Below are 13,524 nucleotides of genomic sequence, written 5' to 3'. Positions count from 1 at the left end.
ATCTACATTTAGTACTCTATACATGTACCGCAAGTTTAATGTGATAAATAATCTTCTTTTTACACTGTGCCAAAATTGGGATTTTGGGAACTAAACGTGGCGTTATTTTCACGCTCATTTGAGATGATTAGCCGTCCAACCAATGCTGTTGTATAGACTATTCCAAGGCCCTTGGGCCCACCAGCGTTCTACTAGTCGTACTACTACTATTACCAGAAAACAGTTCCCTCAAAAAAAAAAAAAAAAACTAACTACCAGAAAACAGTTCGCATGTCTAAATCACTGTCATATTGGCCCCTCCAGCTGTGACGAATCATCATCCGCTTGGCCGCTTCATTTCTCTCCCCGCTTCCGTGCTGCCTGCTGGGCGCCGGCGGAAGCGACAACCGAGGCCGCCGATCAGTTCCTCGTCGCAGGGTCTCCTCACACGAGCATCGAACCCTCTCCGCAGGAGCAGAAGACACTTCGCTTGGTAAGGAAACCCTACCCTACTTGGACGAGCTGCTTCTCGTTTTGTTGTGCAGGATTTTTTTTGTTCCATTGACGCCCGCCCACTTCTCAACCTTTCTTTCTTGGACGGATTTGCCGTCCAGTTTAATGTGGAATTTTGCCTGTGCGTGGAGGACAGGAGGAATAGAGGGAAGCCGATCTATTTTCCAAATTTGCTAGGGGTTCAGTTGAACTTAACCCCTGACCCCATGTTTGTTCCGCCCCTTTCCGGCAAACTCTCTGAATCGGGCTATGCTGTGCGATTCTGCTTCGTTCCATGTTGGGGGTCAAATGATGGCTGCTGTACTTTACTTTACCATTTAAAATCCGGGTAAATGCAGTGTGCGAACAGTTCCTAGTTTCCTACTTCAGAGGTTGAGAGGTTACTGTTGCACAATTTGCATTGGTATAGATACCTGTTTAAGAAAGTGATTTTTTTTTCTTTGTTCGAAGCAAGAGAAAACTGGTTACCGTGAAATGTAGGCAATGTGCAGTGTGCTATACGTGGTATTGCTTTCGTAGATGGATTAGGAGAAAACAACCTGCGAGCACCCAGGTTCAAGCGATCCCGGTGGTTGGCCTCTCAACTAGAGGCACCATTAAACTTATTTACACAGAAGACTCAAATAGATTTAGCCAATGGGGCACAGCAAGAGTATTATACAGGGACAGCTGGTCATGCAGACAGTGTACTGTGCATGGTATTGCTTCCTGAATGGATAAGGTGAAAACGACACTTCTGGGTTGCTTGCCCGCGACTGTAGTGCAACTCTGACAAGTAATCTTCAGAGTTCAAACAATATTACATAGAGAGGATGTTGCTATCTTTTTCTCTCATCGGTTTGTTTTGGCTTCACTTCTACTCACGCACCATTGCCCTGATCCAGTTGTTGTTTCCTATCCTTGCAGTTTTGTAAAACGTTGCTGAGGTTACAGCATGTGTACTTGGGCATAGAGGGATTGTTACATCGAGTTAGTGCTTTGGTCTCGGCTGTAGCAGAGTGCAATGGGCATCCCAAGGGCTTGTTCGGTTTGCTGGTTGTTCCATGTTCTGCTTCTTGTCTGTTCCTTGTGTCAGATACTTTATGTTGGATCAGTGGTGGCTCAAACTGCTCAGTTGACTGTGGATGCTTCACCTCAGAATGCTCAGACAATCCCTGCCAATATGTTTGGCATCTTCTTTGAGGTGAGTGTAATGTTTAACTGTTGTTCGTACATTGGTTTTATGTATAGTAACCTGTAGTAAATCAACACATTTATCTTACCAATACCATGCCCTCTACAGAGATGCAATTCTAATGTTGGATCACTTAGTAGACCAACTCAATGAAGTCTTGTGCACTTGTCTAAAATGGTTAACTATCTATATTTGTGCTAAATGTCCATACACAATGAACTTCAGCTCACACAATATACAAGCTGAGTTAGGCTATCACATTTTCATGCATGGTTATTCAGGAGGGCAGCTGGGGCTTACTTTTCCTATAAACTATAGTATTATAATTTTGGAAAACTTACCTGCAGTGATACTAATCAACATAAACTGTTTCTTGATCACACCATTTCCTTTCAATTTTGGTTGTTTTACTTTGACAATGATGAATCTTGGTAATTCTTGAATGTACTTGTAGGAGATCAACCATGCGGGAGCTGGTGGATTGTGGGCAGAGCTTGTAAGCAACAGAGGTAATGGGAACTCAATGTCTAAGGTTGACCAGCAGTCCAGCACTTTGCCGGAAGAAAGTCTTGTTCATCATTTGACCCTCTTTTTATCTTCTGTTGACAAACAGTTTAAATGTTTTGTCATCAGAGTGGTACTCTGTATCTGTAATAACTTATGGATAATATCCAGAAAACTACTTCACGATGGCACTGATGATCTTTGTTTGTGATAATCATACTGGTTTGTGTAGATAGTTAAAAGCAGACCTACTAGATGCTCAGAGCTCATTCTATCCAATGTCTCCATCAAAGGAGCTAACAATCATTTATAGCTACTTTTTTGTAGCAGAGATTTCTTTGTAGATCATAAGGAATAGGATCTCAAGAATGGGCTCAAGATTCAGTCTTAACTTTTATGGCTCCTTACAAGTTTTCCTTTATGCTACAGGTTTTGAAGCTGGTGGTTCTAATACTCCTTCAAACATTGACCCATGGTCGATCACTGGGGATGAATCCAATATTATTGTGGCAACAGATCGGTCATCCTGTTTTGCTAGTAACCCAATTGCACTTCGAATGGAAGTACTTTGTGGAGCTAGTGGAACTAATGCTTGCCCATCAGGAGGAGTTGGAATCTACAATCCTGGTTACTGGGGCATGGTATGACCTTTATGTATTTAATAACACAATTTGTAGCTTCTCCCTCCCCCCCCCCCCCCCCCCCCCCCCCTTTTTATTATGGAATCTTCCATAACTTTTTTTCATCTACCTGTTGAATATGTTTTTTAGGAATTTTCACTTAGGTATTTTTTAAATTACTTACTGAGGTCTTCTTATCCTTTTCTTTTTTTCTTTTTCTTTGATGGATTAAAATTCTCTGTACTAAGTACTAATATCTGAGCCTACAAGAATACTATACATGAACATTTCTTCTCCCTTCTAGATTTGATAAATCCATAAGATAAGCTCATCTCCATTATAATGTTTGCTACAATTGTTGCAGAACATTGAAAGAACAAAGGTTTATAGAGTTACAATGTACATTAGGTCATCAGATTCGGTGGAGCTGACAGTTTCTTTAACAAGTTCAGATGGTCTTCAAAATCTAGCTTCTCATACAATCATGTAAGCAATATCTCATGGTTTAACTTATCAAGAGTACTTCATGTGCTGCTGTTGTGCCCATTTCAGTGAAGTAATAGATATGCAATATAAATTGTAGGGGAGACAAAGAAGATTTTGCTGAGTGGACGAAGGTTGAATTTGATTTGCAATCAAATTATATAAATACTAATTCAAGACTTCAGCTTACAACCACCAAAAGTGGCATAATTTGGTTTGACCAAGTATCACTTATGCCATCAGATACTTATATGGTAACTTAATTTCCAAATTCCCTTTTATCTTTTTGATGTTCCATAGGAAGATGATGCATACTTCCATACATTTCCCTTGCAACCTCAAAATAGTATGTGAGAAGCAAAATCAAAATTTATGTGCAAATTGCCTCATCACATATCCATACATCATAGCCTGAACTATAAGTTTAAGTAACTTTAATTTCTATATGCTGGAAAGAATTATTCTTGGTTTAGATAATGCTAACTGATCTTCATGAAACTGTGCTGTCCATGGATAGCCACCATGCAGTTATAATAGTTTGCATCCTAGTGTTTCTAAATACAAGCTGCAGCCTGCAGCCATCATAATAAAAAATTCATTGTGTGATGATGCATTACCAATTCAGCACCTGCTAAATTATGAGTTTCTATACACAATTCTCTTGTATGATTGAAAACTTAATCCTAATTAACACCAGAACAAAGGAAAAATATCTGATCCATAGTTAACTAAGATGTCAACTTCCAAGGACCTTACATTTCTCAATCTATCAGTGACCTTTATCTATCACTTTATTTCTCAGGGCCATGGTTTTCGTAAAGATCTTGCCTCTATGCTGGCAAATCTGAAGCCTCGATTTCTAAAATTTCCAGGTTTGTCGCATAGATTATCGTACTTCTGAGGTTCTTCGTATGTATAGGTTACACAGTATTGTGAATAGTGTGCAAGTACTTGCCAATTACATGACTAGCAGTCAGGTAGAGAATTAGATGCATATACCTTCCACATACTCTTGGCTCTTCTGTCACTGACAGTTATGTATTTCTGTGGCTAATGTAAAATGTTTCACCATGCTAACTCAGAGTAACATAGCAGTATTCATTGTTGCAGCATGCATGGCATATTATTTCTCTATTTGCAGGAATTGGATGATGATAATGTAGAAAATATATGCCTTGTGTTATCTTTCTAAAAAAATAGATATTTTGAAAAGATGTGCCCTGCATCTATGATTATCAGTTTATTATTTTACTAAAATTGGTCTGTTACTAATCATGTAGTTTAACACACAATTTAAATATTTGCATCCACACCAAGATCAACATTTCTGTGATTGTGGCAGAACATTTCAAGAATCAAGAGAACAAAAGGAAGAAACTTCCGTAGATGATACTACATCTAGTATCACTCTTTTACTGGATGCAGGATGCATCAATTTGTACCCGCATGATATATTTTTTTGTTTGTGTTTCTGTTACACAGATAAATCAAGAATGTTTACTAAGATAATAAATTATGTCTTTTTATAGGCTTGTAGTTAAACAGTGAGGTTGCTGAGAATTGACAGTATATTTGTCACTTTTAGGTGGCAACTATGTAATGGGAAATTACCTTATAAATGCATTCCGCTGGAGTGAAACTGTTGGACCATGGGAAGAGAGACCTGGTCACTTCAATGATGCTTGGGCCTATTGGACTGATGATGGACTTGGGTTTTTTGAATTCCTCCAAGTGAGTAACATAACATGCTGCTACTTGTCTAACTGAAAGTTCACATAACTGTGGATATAGCCCCTGTTGATTATGAGACCTTCTATTTCATTGATGTAGCTAGCAGAAGACCTTGGCGCTTGCCCAGTTTGGGTTGTAAATGATGGTAACTGATATATCAACTTATCAAGAAAATATTAAAAAAGGCATAAAAACCATTACATATTTGGAGAGATAATGTACCCTTGACTAGTTTGTTGGAATTCCTTTCAATGTGACAGGGGCCAGCATCTATCAAGAAGTTTCATCAGCAACAATAGCTGCATTCGTAAAGGTTTGTTCTTCAATATTTAATACGAAAATGATCCTTTTAGTCCCAAAAACTGAATTGAAGATGCTTAAACTCTTCAATTGACAAAGTTCATTTAATCTGCATTGACTTCTCTTAGTAAGTTTTCCCAGCATTAAGCTGAAGATCCTTTTTATGACAGGTTTAACTGTTAACTCTTTTTCCTTCACTGAACATCTGGTAGTCATAAAAACTTGTTAACAAATTTATTCAGCAATTTAATTTATTTATCAAATAGGGTTATCTGTTTTTTCTCGATGACGCGGGAGAGCTGCGCATCATTTTATTAAACAAGAAAAGGGTAGGAAACCCTTACAAATAGGTGCTACAGAGAAATGATATATATGCTACAGAGATAACAGCAAGATTGCGAACTGAGGAATTGCAATAGTGGGGTTCTGCTAGCCAAAAATGTCGCACATACATAAGGAATGAAGTTTCCTAGAGCATATCAGCATATGGTTCCATTCTAAGAAACATTGTATTGTCGTTCAAATTTCTTCATGCTTACCATGTTGCAGGATGTTGTTAATGGTATTGAGTTTGCCAGGGGAGACCCCGAGACTGCATGGGGTTCAGTTCGTGCAGCAATGGGACATCCAGAGCCCTTTCAGCTTTATTATGTTTCAATAGGAAATCAAGAATGTTCAAAGAACTATTATAAAGGTTTCCATGCAATTCCATTTTCCTCCTGTCTGGTTTCATAGCAATTTCCAATTTCTTCTGTTTCCTTTTATTGTTATGCCAAGAAAACCAATACTTGTCCCATTTTGAAGATAACTACGTGAAGTTCTATTCTGCAATAAAAGCATCCTATCCAGACATCAAAATCATATCAAGCTGTGACAGATCTGCTATTTCACCAGTCAACCCAGCTGATTTGTATGATGTTCATGTAATGACTGTTTTGTTCGGTTTTCTCTTAGATAATAATTTTCCCAGTAGAGGTGACATCTGCTATGCTTCAGGTCTATACTTCATCAGGTGATATGTTTTCCAAGTCTAGAATGTTTGATAACACAGCCCGTAACGGACCCAAGGTACTTGCTTTGCTTTTGCTACCGCAATTGTCATCCTTACGCCGGTAATGTCCTACATAATAATTCGTATTTCGCAGGCAATTGTTAGTGAATATGCTGTGACTGGAAGTGATGCTGGCCGAGGAACACTAATAGCTGCTTTAGCTGAAGCTGCATTCCTCATTGGATTAGAAAGGAACAGGTTCGTTTTAAATTCTCTTTCTGGTTTGGCTCCTGCTTGATGGTAGATTGTGTTGCAGACTAATCTGTTCTGATTTGAAACTTTTTCTATGCAGCGACATGGTTGAGATGGCAAGTTGTGCCCCACTCTTTGTAAACGACAATGATCAAAGGTAAACATGAATGTTTACTTCTGCATGGTAACTGTGCTTGTACTGACGATTTCATCAATATTTGATACAAAATACTGCTCTGCTTGATAGGTGGAACCCAGATGCTATTGTCTTTAACTCATGGCAGCACTATGGATGTCCAAATTACTGGATGCTACACTTCTTCAAAGATTCAAGTGGCACTGCACTTCATCCATCCACTATTCAACTACCAAACTATGATCAATTGGTCACATCTGCTATCACGTGGAATAATCCACATGATGGGAACACTTACCTGAAAATAAAGGTGATCTCTTTCTCTTACTTAGGAACTTAGCTCTGCGAATAAAAATGAAAAAAAATAACTTGGCAAAGAATTCTTTTGCAGGTTGTAAATTTTGGAAGCCAAGCTGTCAATCTGAATATATCTGTGACTGGGTTGGAAACTGATATTCAGACATTTGGATCCATAAAGACGGTTCTCACGTCAGGTTGGCTACGGGATGAGAACTCCTTCCAACAGCCCGACAAGGTTTGATACTGTCGAGTGTCGACTTGATTCAATGCATGGAAATAAGAGCAACATGGTAGTGATTACGCCTTGAATTAGTTGTTGTGTTTGGATGTTTGAACTTTTGTGCTATAGGTGGTGCCGGCGGCAAGTCCAATAACCAACGCGGGCAAGCAGATGGGTGTTGTACTGAACTCATACTCCCTGACCTCATTTGATCTCCTCTTGGATTCGGACCAGACGGTGCCTTCAGTCTCAGTGTCGAGCCTCCATTCCAGCGTGTGATTCGTGTCCGATATATCATATATGTTTGCCCACAATACTCAATACCAATACGGGTCCCCCAAGGCTTCAATAGGAAATACGAAATATGTGAATTATGAAGTACAGCCTGTTATGTATATGGATCGTTGTACACGAAAGTCAACAAACATGGTTTTCACAGCCGAACGACGTGAATTAAAGGGTTAATCTAGTACGTACATGAACTGGGTTTAATGATTTCCCAGCTTACGACACAACATATCCGTTGTAGTCTAGCTGGTTAGGATACTCGGCTCTCACCCGAGAGACCCGGGTTCGAGTCCCGGCAACGGAATTTTAAATTTTCTTTTTGTTGCTTCCGCACTCTGACATTTCTCTTGTACCGATGCTCTTTAAGTAAAATCGTTTAGGTCCAACTATTCCGAACTTTTGTCCTGATCCACTACAGCTGAGTGTAGCGTATACTCCCTTTACTAAAATTATAAGACTTTTTTACTTTACTTAATAAATTCATAGTTTTTGTTATATATACTTATCTAGATTTATAGTTCTTGTTATATATATACTTAGATATGTCGGTGGTTGTATAGGTCTTCAAATCTCCTCCACATCTCCTCTTGTCATCCCAACATTTCCAATCCAAATTCAACAAAAGATCACGTTTGGATAGAGTCCAACTTCTGTATTAGAAGAGATGATACGATGGTTGTATAAGTCTTCAAAACTCAAGTCATCTAAATCACATGGCCATGTTCCCTTCATCCTAAAATGTATGTAAGCTTTTTTCTTTGACAAAAAAAATGTATGTAAGCTTTGTTTTTCAAGAAGTCAAACATTGTCAAGTTCAGCTACTGCAGATATGAAGTGCTACTCTACAGGACTAATACTTTGGATTTTTGCAGCTGCAGAGGCTGTTGCAGCTAATTTAGTGCAGCTGATAAGAGCTTTTATTTTTTTTGCGGGTTGTCTCTACTTACCAGGGAAAAGTAAAACATCTTTTAAGAACAGAATTGCTAAACCTCAACCGGTTGATTTGACATCTCCAATCAACTGATTTTTGAGGCATATGATCTTATGCTGACGGCTAGCAAGGGGTGTGGCCGACGAACAGGCGAGGCACACGCAGTAAGCGAGGGCCGACGAGGCAGTAGGTGCGGCCAGCCTCAGAGCTCGTGGCCCCAGCCATGGCGGGCGCAGCACGGGGCCGGTGGCCGGCGATGAGGAGGGCCGATGGCCGGCTGCGAGGAGGCCGATGAGGAGGGCCGCCCCCAGGCCGGATCACCGTTGCTGCTTCTTCTCCGGACTCTGTTTGCGTGCGCATTCCACGGAAGGGAAGGGAAGGGAAGTGCGCAGGCGACGGAAGGGAAGGGATACGGTTGGGGAGGTGGGTCCCACCACAATTTGGGAAAATTTGTTTTGAAATTTATGAAAAATTTATGAATAATTTGAAATATATTTCTCTGGTATCAGCAATTCATAAAAATAATTTAAAAGTATTTCTGAAATATTTGGCATATATTTGTATTATCTCTAAATTACACCACCGTGTTCAATAAATTACACCGAAGAAATCATTGTAAATCTAATAATAAGACAGCGTAAATATAGCTAGAAGACATTGTAAATACATGAAAAAAATTTAGTTGACAAGAGTGACGAAAACAATTGAATGTCACCTGGACAGATCCTTTAAGAAAAGGGTGTGCCGACCAACATCTTTAGAGAGAAGGCTATTCTGCTCAATGCACGTGACAAGATGCGGCAGTGGTTTTCTGGTCATCAAGTTATTCCGCTAATCACATGGGCAGGTAATCATGGCTTGCTTACCCATTTTTAGATCCCACTTCCAACCAATGGGAGGGCTATTTAAAACGCAAGCTGCCCCCAGATTACTTTGGTCGCCTCCTTCCTAATCCCCGCCACAAGATTTTCCCTCTCCAGCCTGCGCACCACCGCGCACGGCCGCTGCCCTCCTCCGACCCCAACCCGAAACCCGCCATGTCACCGGCGCCGTCGCGCCCCCGCATCCGGCCGTGGCTGGTGGTGGGCGACCTGGCGCTGGCGGCCGCGTGGGTGTGCGCGGGCGCGCTGGTGAAGCTGTTCGTGTACGGCGGGCTCGGCCTCGCGGGGCGGCCCGAGGCCGAGGCCGTCAAGGTCTCGCTCTCCATCGTATACATGTTCCTCTTCGCCTGGCTCGAGGCCGCCTCGGGTGGGGCCTCCTACAACCCGCTCACCGTCCTCGCCGCTGCGCTCGCCTCCCACGGCGGACCCGCCATGTACCTGTTCACCGCCTTCGCGCGAATCCCAGCTCAGGTGATGTTCCTGTACTACACCGCGATCGCGATCTGTGTCGTGCTTCTGTTTGCTGGATTTGGTCCTCGGTCAATCGATCGTGTGCATTTATCTATGAAGCTTATAACACTAACACCATCTGGAAATTTGGTTGAATGTGGTTGATCAACAAAGACTGTAGGTATGGAACTCGATAAGAAACTGAGCGATCGCCATGGCTAGTTATATAATTTGGTTGTCTCAGAACTAATCCAGTGTATTTCTAAAAAGAGATAACGCACAAGTTAGCTATTATTACCATATATATACACTATTGTAACATTCGTTCATCGCAACATGGCTGTTTCCTTCTAAATTTGGTTAACTGCTTTGGCTGCATTTTTGTTTGTTAAATTTTGTTGTATTAGTTTTGGTTATCAGGTGATTGGGGCAGTTCTTGGAGTAAAGCTCATTCAGTTAACTTTCCCTAATGTGGGTAAAGGAGCCCGCTTAAGTGTTGGTGCTCATCATGGTGCGTTAGCTGAAGGCTTAGCAACTTTCATGGTTGTTATGGTATCGGTGACCCTGAAGAAGGAGATGAAAAGTTTCTTTATGAAGACATGGATCACGAGCATGTGGAAGAACACAATTCATATCCTTAGCTCGGATATAACTGGAGGGATTATGAACCCTGCATCTGTAAGTCCTTCTACACATGAGGCATGACACATGTTTGATATACAAATGAACCTTTTGGATTTGAACGTTTATTCCTTGTGAATCAAACTGAACAATCTGAAAAATACAAGCACCAAATTTGTTATGATTCTGGCATTCCGTGCACCCTCCTAGTTTGCATACTGTTATACTTATACGCATGTATTGTTGCATCGTATTATGACTGATTGAGTTATGCATTCTTCTCTTTGGCACTTGTCAAATATTATGTGATCTTGTACTTGCCAAGTGGATCATGCAGCGGAACAGTTCATATGATGGTGTGCCTAATAAGATGTCTTGCGTAGTGTGCATTCTTTTTTTGTTATAGAAGTCTTGAAAAAGTTTGTTCTGCAACAGTCATTGTAGATTATGACAACTTGCTTCACGTTTAGATTTTTGCACCTGTTATACCTGACGTTCATTGTTTGTCTTGGTTCATGTAATTCTTGAAAATCAGTAATCCAAATTCATTTTTTTCTGATTATTGCACGTTCTGGTATGTACTTGTAGGCTTTTGCTTGGGCATATGCTCGAGGAGATCATACAACATTTGACCACCTACTGGTATATTGGCTGGCGCCCCTGCAAGCAACCCTGCTGGGAGTATGGGCAGTGACCTACTTAACTAAACCCAAGAAGATCAAGGAGCAAGAAGCAGATGAAAACAAGACCAAGAAGGAATAGACTATTCTTCTGTTAGAGCTAGAGCTTCATACCATCGTCTTAGTCAGATAACTTGTGGAGCTATTGCTTCATTTCATCTTAACCACACAAGGTGAAATGTCTAATCTAAGAAATGGCAATCTATCATGGTCAGCTTCTGAGAAGTTTCCTTGATCTGTATTTCTTGTATCTGCCTTAGCTTAGATTGTGCAGAAGCTTGTAAATAACTGTTCCAGGCTTCCATTCAAGGCATTGTCATATTGGAAACGACAGTATATGGAAGTTAAAGCTTCTCAGAGTTGACTCACAGTCTACACTATTGCTCCACAACATTGTTGAGTATCTTCAGTTCCATTATCTATGATAATTGGAAATTGCAGTCTCGTCTAGTTTCCAGGAAAACGAATTAGTGTGCGTTATGAATGATCGACTGCAATCTTTTTCTGGTGCATTTTTTGGGGTGTGTGTGTGGGTGGGGGGGGGGGGGGGGGGGGGGGGGTCTTCAAAATTCTGCAAATTCTTCTAAATTTGGTGAGGAAATTCCTGGATTTTTGGTGAAGTTCTATACCTTTTTTTAGGAAAGGTGAAGTTCTATACCTGCCCAGCTGCAGCTAGACATCCAAGTATTGGGCTGGTTACTGGTACCCCAAAACTGTTTGTTAGTCTTCGTTTGGGAACTGGCCCGATGCCAAATTTTCGGAAATCTGATTGCGCTGTCGCACATAGTTTGAGCAAAGCAACCGTCTAGGTTCTACTCAAAATTAGAATTATTGTCTATTGAAGTTGTGTTTCCCTTCTATCATAAGTTGACGATTCTAATACAAATAGTAATCACTTACTACTGTCGGCAGAAGTTACACATTATGGATCTTACATTGCAAATTGCAATCATGCATAGGCATGGACATGTTTGCAGGACATGTGCGTAGACTTGCGACTCAACCGTTGAGGCATCGATCACTCATTCATCCTGGGCCTGGGGCTCGTCATCGTCTCCGTTGTCAGAATCCAAGGGACTGAAAAACTTGCCGTCCAGCAGGTATGAGCCGACGGCGAGCCGCACGACCCAGACGTCCTTGGGCTTCCGCGCCATGATCCTGCTCGACCAAAACCAGCATCAAGGCACTGTATACAGTTCATTGTCATGTGCTAGCTAGTAGTACAGTACCTTCCGACGTCGCCGGCCTTGACCTGACCGCTGTTGTGCCGGAGCGACGGCACCGACGCGGCGGTCTTGAGCATCACGGGCGCCTCGAGGATGACGATCGGGGAGCCCACCTTGAGCTTCGATTTCGTGTCGGCGCCTGCTGTCACGCCACCTCCGTTCGGCACGCACTGGACCGCGAAGCCACCAGGACGCCGCCGTCGTCCCGGAGAAGCTGGGACTCGCCGCGGCGGTGAGACGAAGGACGAAGAGACGGCAGCAGTTACTGCAGCGAGCAATGGGTGTAGCATCCTGTACCAACTGAAACAGGCACAGTACAAGGGTAGGTGCTCAAGTTTGTGCAGCTAGCTAGCTGCTACCTCTGCCGTTCTGATTGACGTGGTTTAGCTTCTCCTCGCCATTGCTACCCCTGCATCAAGTTTGTGGGCGTTGTGGTGATGGAATTTGGGTCCTCGCTCAACGTGTGGCTCTGACGGGATGGATGGAGATGATGGAGTACTCGCTGTTACGACCTTTTTTTTTGGATTGATTGAAAAGTGCTTGCGCGCTGTGGTGGCGCCGACGAATGGGGAAGTGAACGGTGGCCGTGTGTCCCGTTGCCCTCGTTCCCTAGTTATCTCCTTATCCGTTCAGTCTCGTCCTGAGATATTGTTGAGTATGTGCTTTGTTCAGTCATCCCGAAATATGTATGTATTCGGTTGTAAAATCTCATCTAAGATACCGACCCAATTTCTAGTCATCGATTAGACATATGATAGACGTTTATTTCTTGTGATTAAACTATGTCAAATGTACACTGATGTACAGTGGACCATCATGATACTGATACGTGATGGTTTGTGAATGTCATCATGCGGCAATTGTAAATACTTTGGTGGTAGTTAGGTGTGCAAGTGCAATAGCGGTACTGATTTTGACTGCAGGTACCGGGAAGACATTTGTTCCCAATTACACACAACGCACACACATTCTCAAACTATCACGGGAAAAAACTAAGAAAACACTCCGTTAGCCGACATTTGCTTACCTTTGTGTTCACACAGTCTCATGTACAACAATTCAATGAGCTACGAAATTCAATGATTTTCTTTTTTTTATGAGGGACACAATGTACTCAAGATATAATGCATCTTTTTTTAATCTAAAGACATGATAGCTAAACAAATCGAACTCTTATTTGTAATTGCAATCAAACCACGGCTATTATAAAAAGATTGCAGATGGAGTCAAAGGTTTCTAACTTG

The 13,524-nt window shown here is 41.6% G+C and overlaps 3 protein-coding genes and 1 non-coding gene across 4 annotated transcripts; 3 read left to right on the top strand and 1 right to left on the bottom strand.

Annotated features, from left to right (window-relative positions):
- The first annotated feature begins 296 nt into the window (after nucleotides 1-296).
- Nucleotides 297-7,681, top strand: LOC136532414 (alpha-L-arabinofuranosidase 1-like). Its single transcript, XM_066525018.1, has 18 exons — nucleotides 297-472; nucleotides 1,399-1,675; nucleotides 2,121-2,175; nucleotides 2,600-2,811; nucleotides 3,155-3,276; nucleotides 3,374-3,527; nucleotides 4,076-4,145; nucleotides 4,859-5,004; nucleotides 5,104-5,149; nucleotides 5,265-5,317; nucleotides 5,854-5,998; nucleotides 6,109-6,227; nucleotides 6,301-6,372; nucleotides 6,450-6,553; nucleotides 6,648-6,704; nucleotides 6,795-6,993; nucleotides 7,075-7,218; nucleotides 7,333-7,681. Exons 2-18 carry the CDS (start codon nucleotides 1,496-1,498, stop codon nucleotides 7,480-7,482), a joined length of 2,028 nt encoding a protein of 675 aa, XP_066381115.1. The 5' UTR covers nucleotides 297-472; nucleotides 1,399-1,495; the 3' UTR covers nucleotides 7,483-7,681.
- A 41-nt stretch (nucleotides 7,682-7,722) lies between these two features.
- Nucleotides 7,723-7,795, top strand: TRNAE-CUC (transfer RNA glutamic acid (anticodon CUC)). The gene has a single exon. It is a non-coding gene; the product is annotated as a tRNA-Glu (tRNA).
- Nucleotides 7,796-9,355: 1,560 nt separating this feature from the next.
- LOC136532424 (aquaporin SIP2-1-like) lies at nucleotides 9,356-11,498 on the top strand. Its single transcript, XM_066525025.1, has 3 exons — nucleotides 9,356-9,774; nucleotides 10,174-10,431; nucleotides 10,963-11,498. Exons 1-3 carry the CDS (start codon nucleotides 9,460-9,462, stop codon nucleotides 11,134-11,136), a joined length of 747 nt encoding a protein of 248 aa, XP_066381122.1. The 5' UTR covers nucleotides 9,356-9,459; the 3' UTR covers nucleotides 11,137-11,498.
- A 340-nt stretch (nucleotides 11,499-11,838) lies between these two features.
- LOC136540018 (protein CHLORORESPIRATORY REDUCTION 42, chloroplastic-like) lies at nucleotides 11,839-12,828 on the bottom strand. The gene is made up of 2 exons (XM_066532004.1): nucleotides 12,284-12,828; nucleotides 11,839-12,212 (listed from the first exon to the last, which is right to left on the bottom strand). Exons 1-2 carry the CDS (start codon nucleotides 12,568-12,570, stop codon nucleotides 12,077-12,079), a joined length of 423 nt encoding a protein of 140 aa, XP_066388101.1. The 5' UTR covers nucleotides 12,571-12,828; the 3' UTR covers nucleotides 11,839-12,076.
- Nucleotides 12,829-13,524: the final 696 nt, after the last annotated feature.

The sequence above is a fragment of the Miscanthus floridulus genome, chromosome 2 (genome assembly GCF_019320115.1).
Source record: "Miscanthus floridulus cultivar M001 chromosome 2, ASM1932011v1, whole genome shotgun sequence".
In the NCBI taxonomy this organism is placed as follows: Eukaryota; Viridiplantae; Streptophyta; class Magnoliopsida; order Poales; family Poaceae; genus Miscanthus; species Miscanthus floridulus.
The sequence above is the reverse complement of the archived record's forward strand: the minus strand, read 5'-3'. Positions and strand labels throughout refer to the sequence as shown.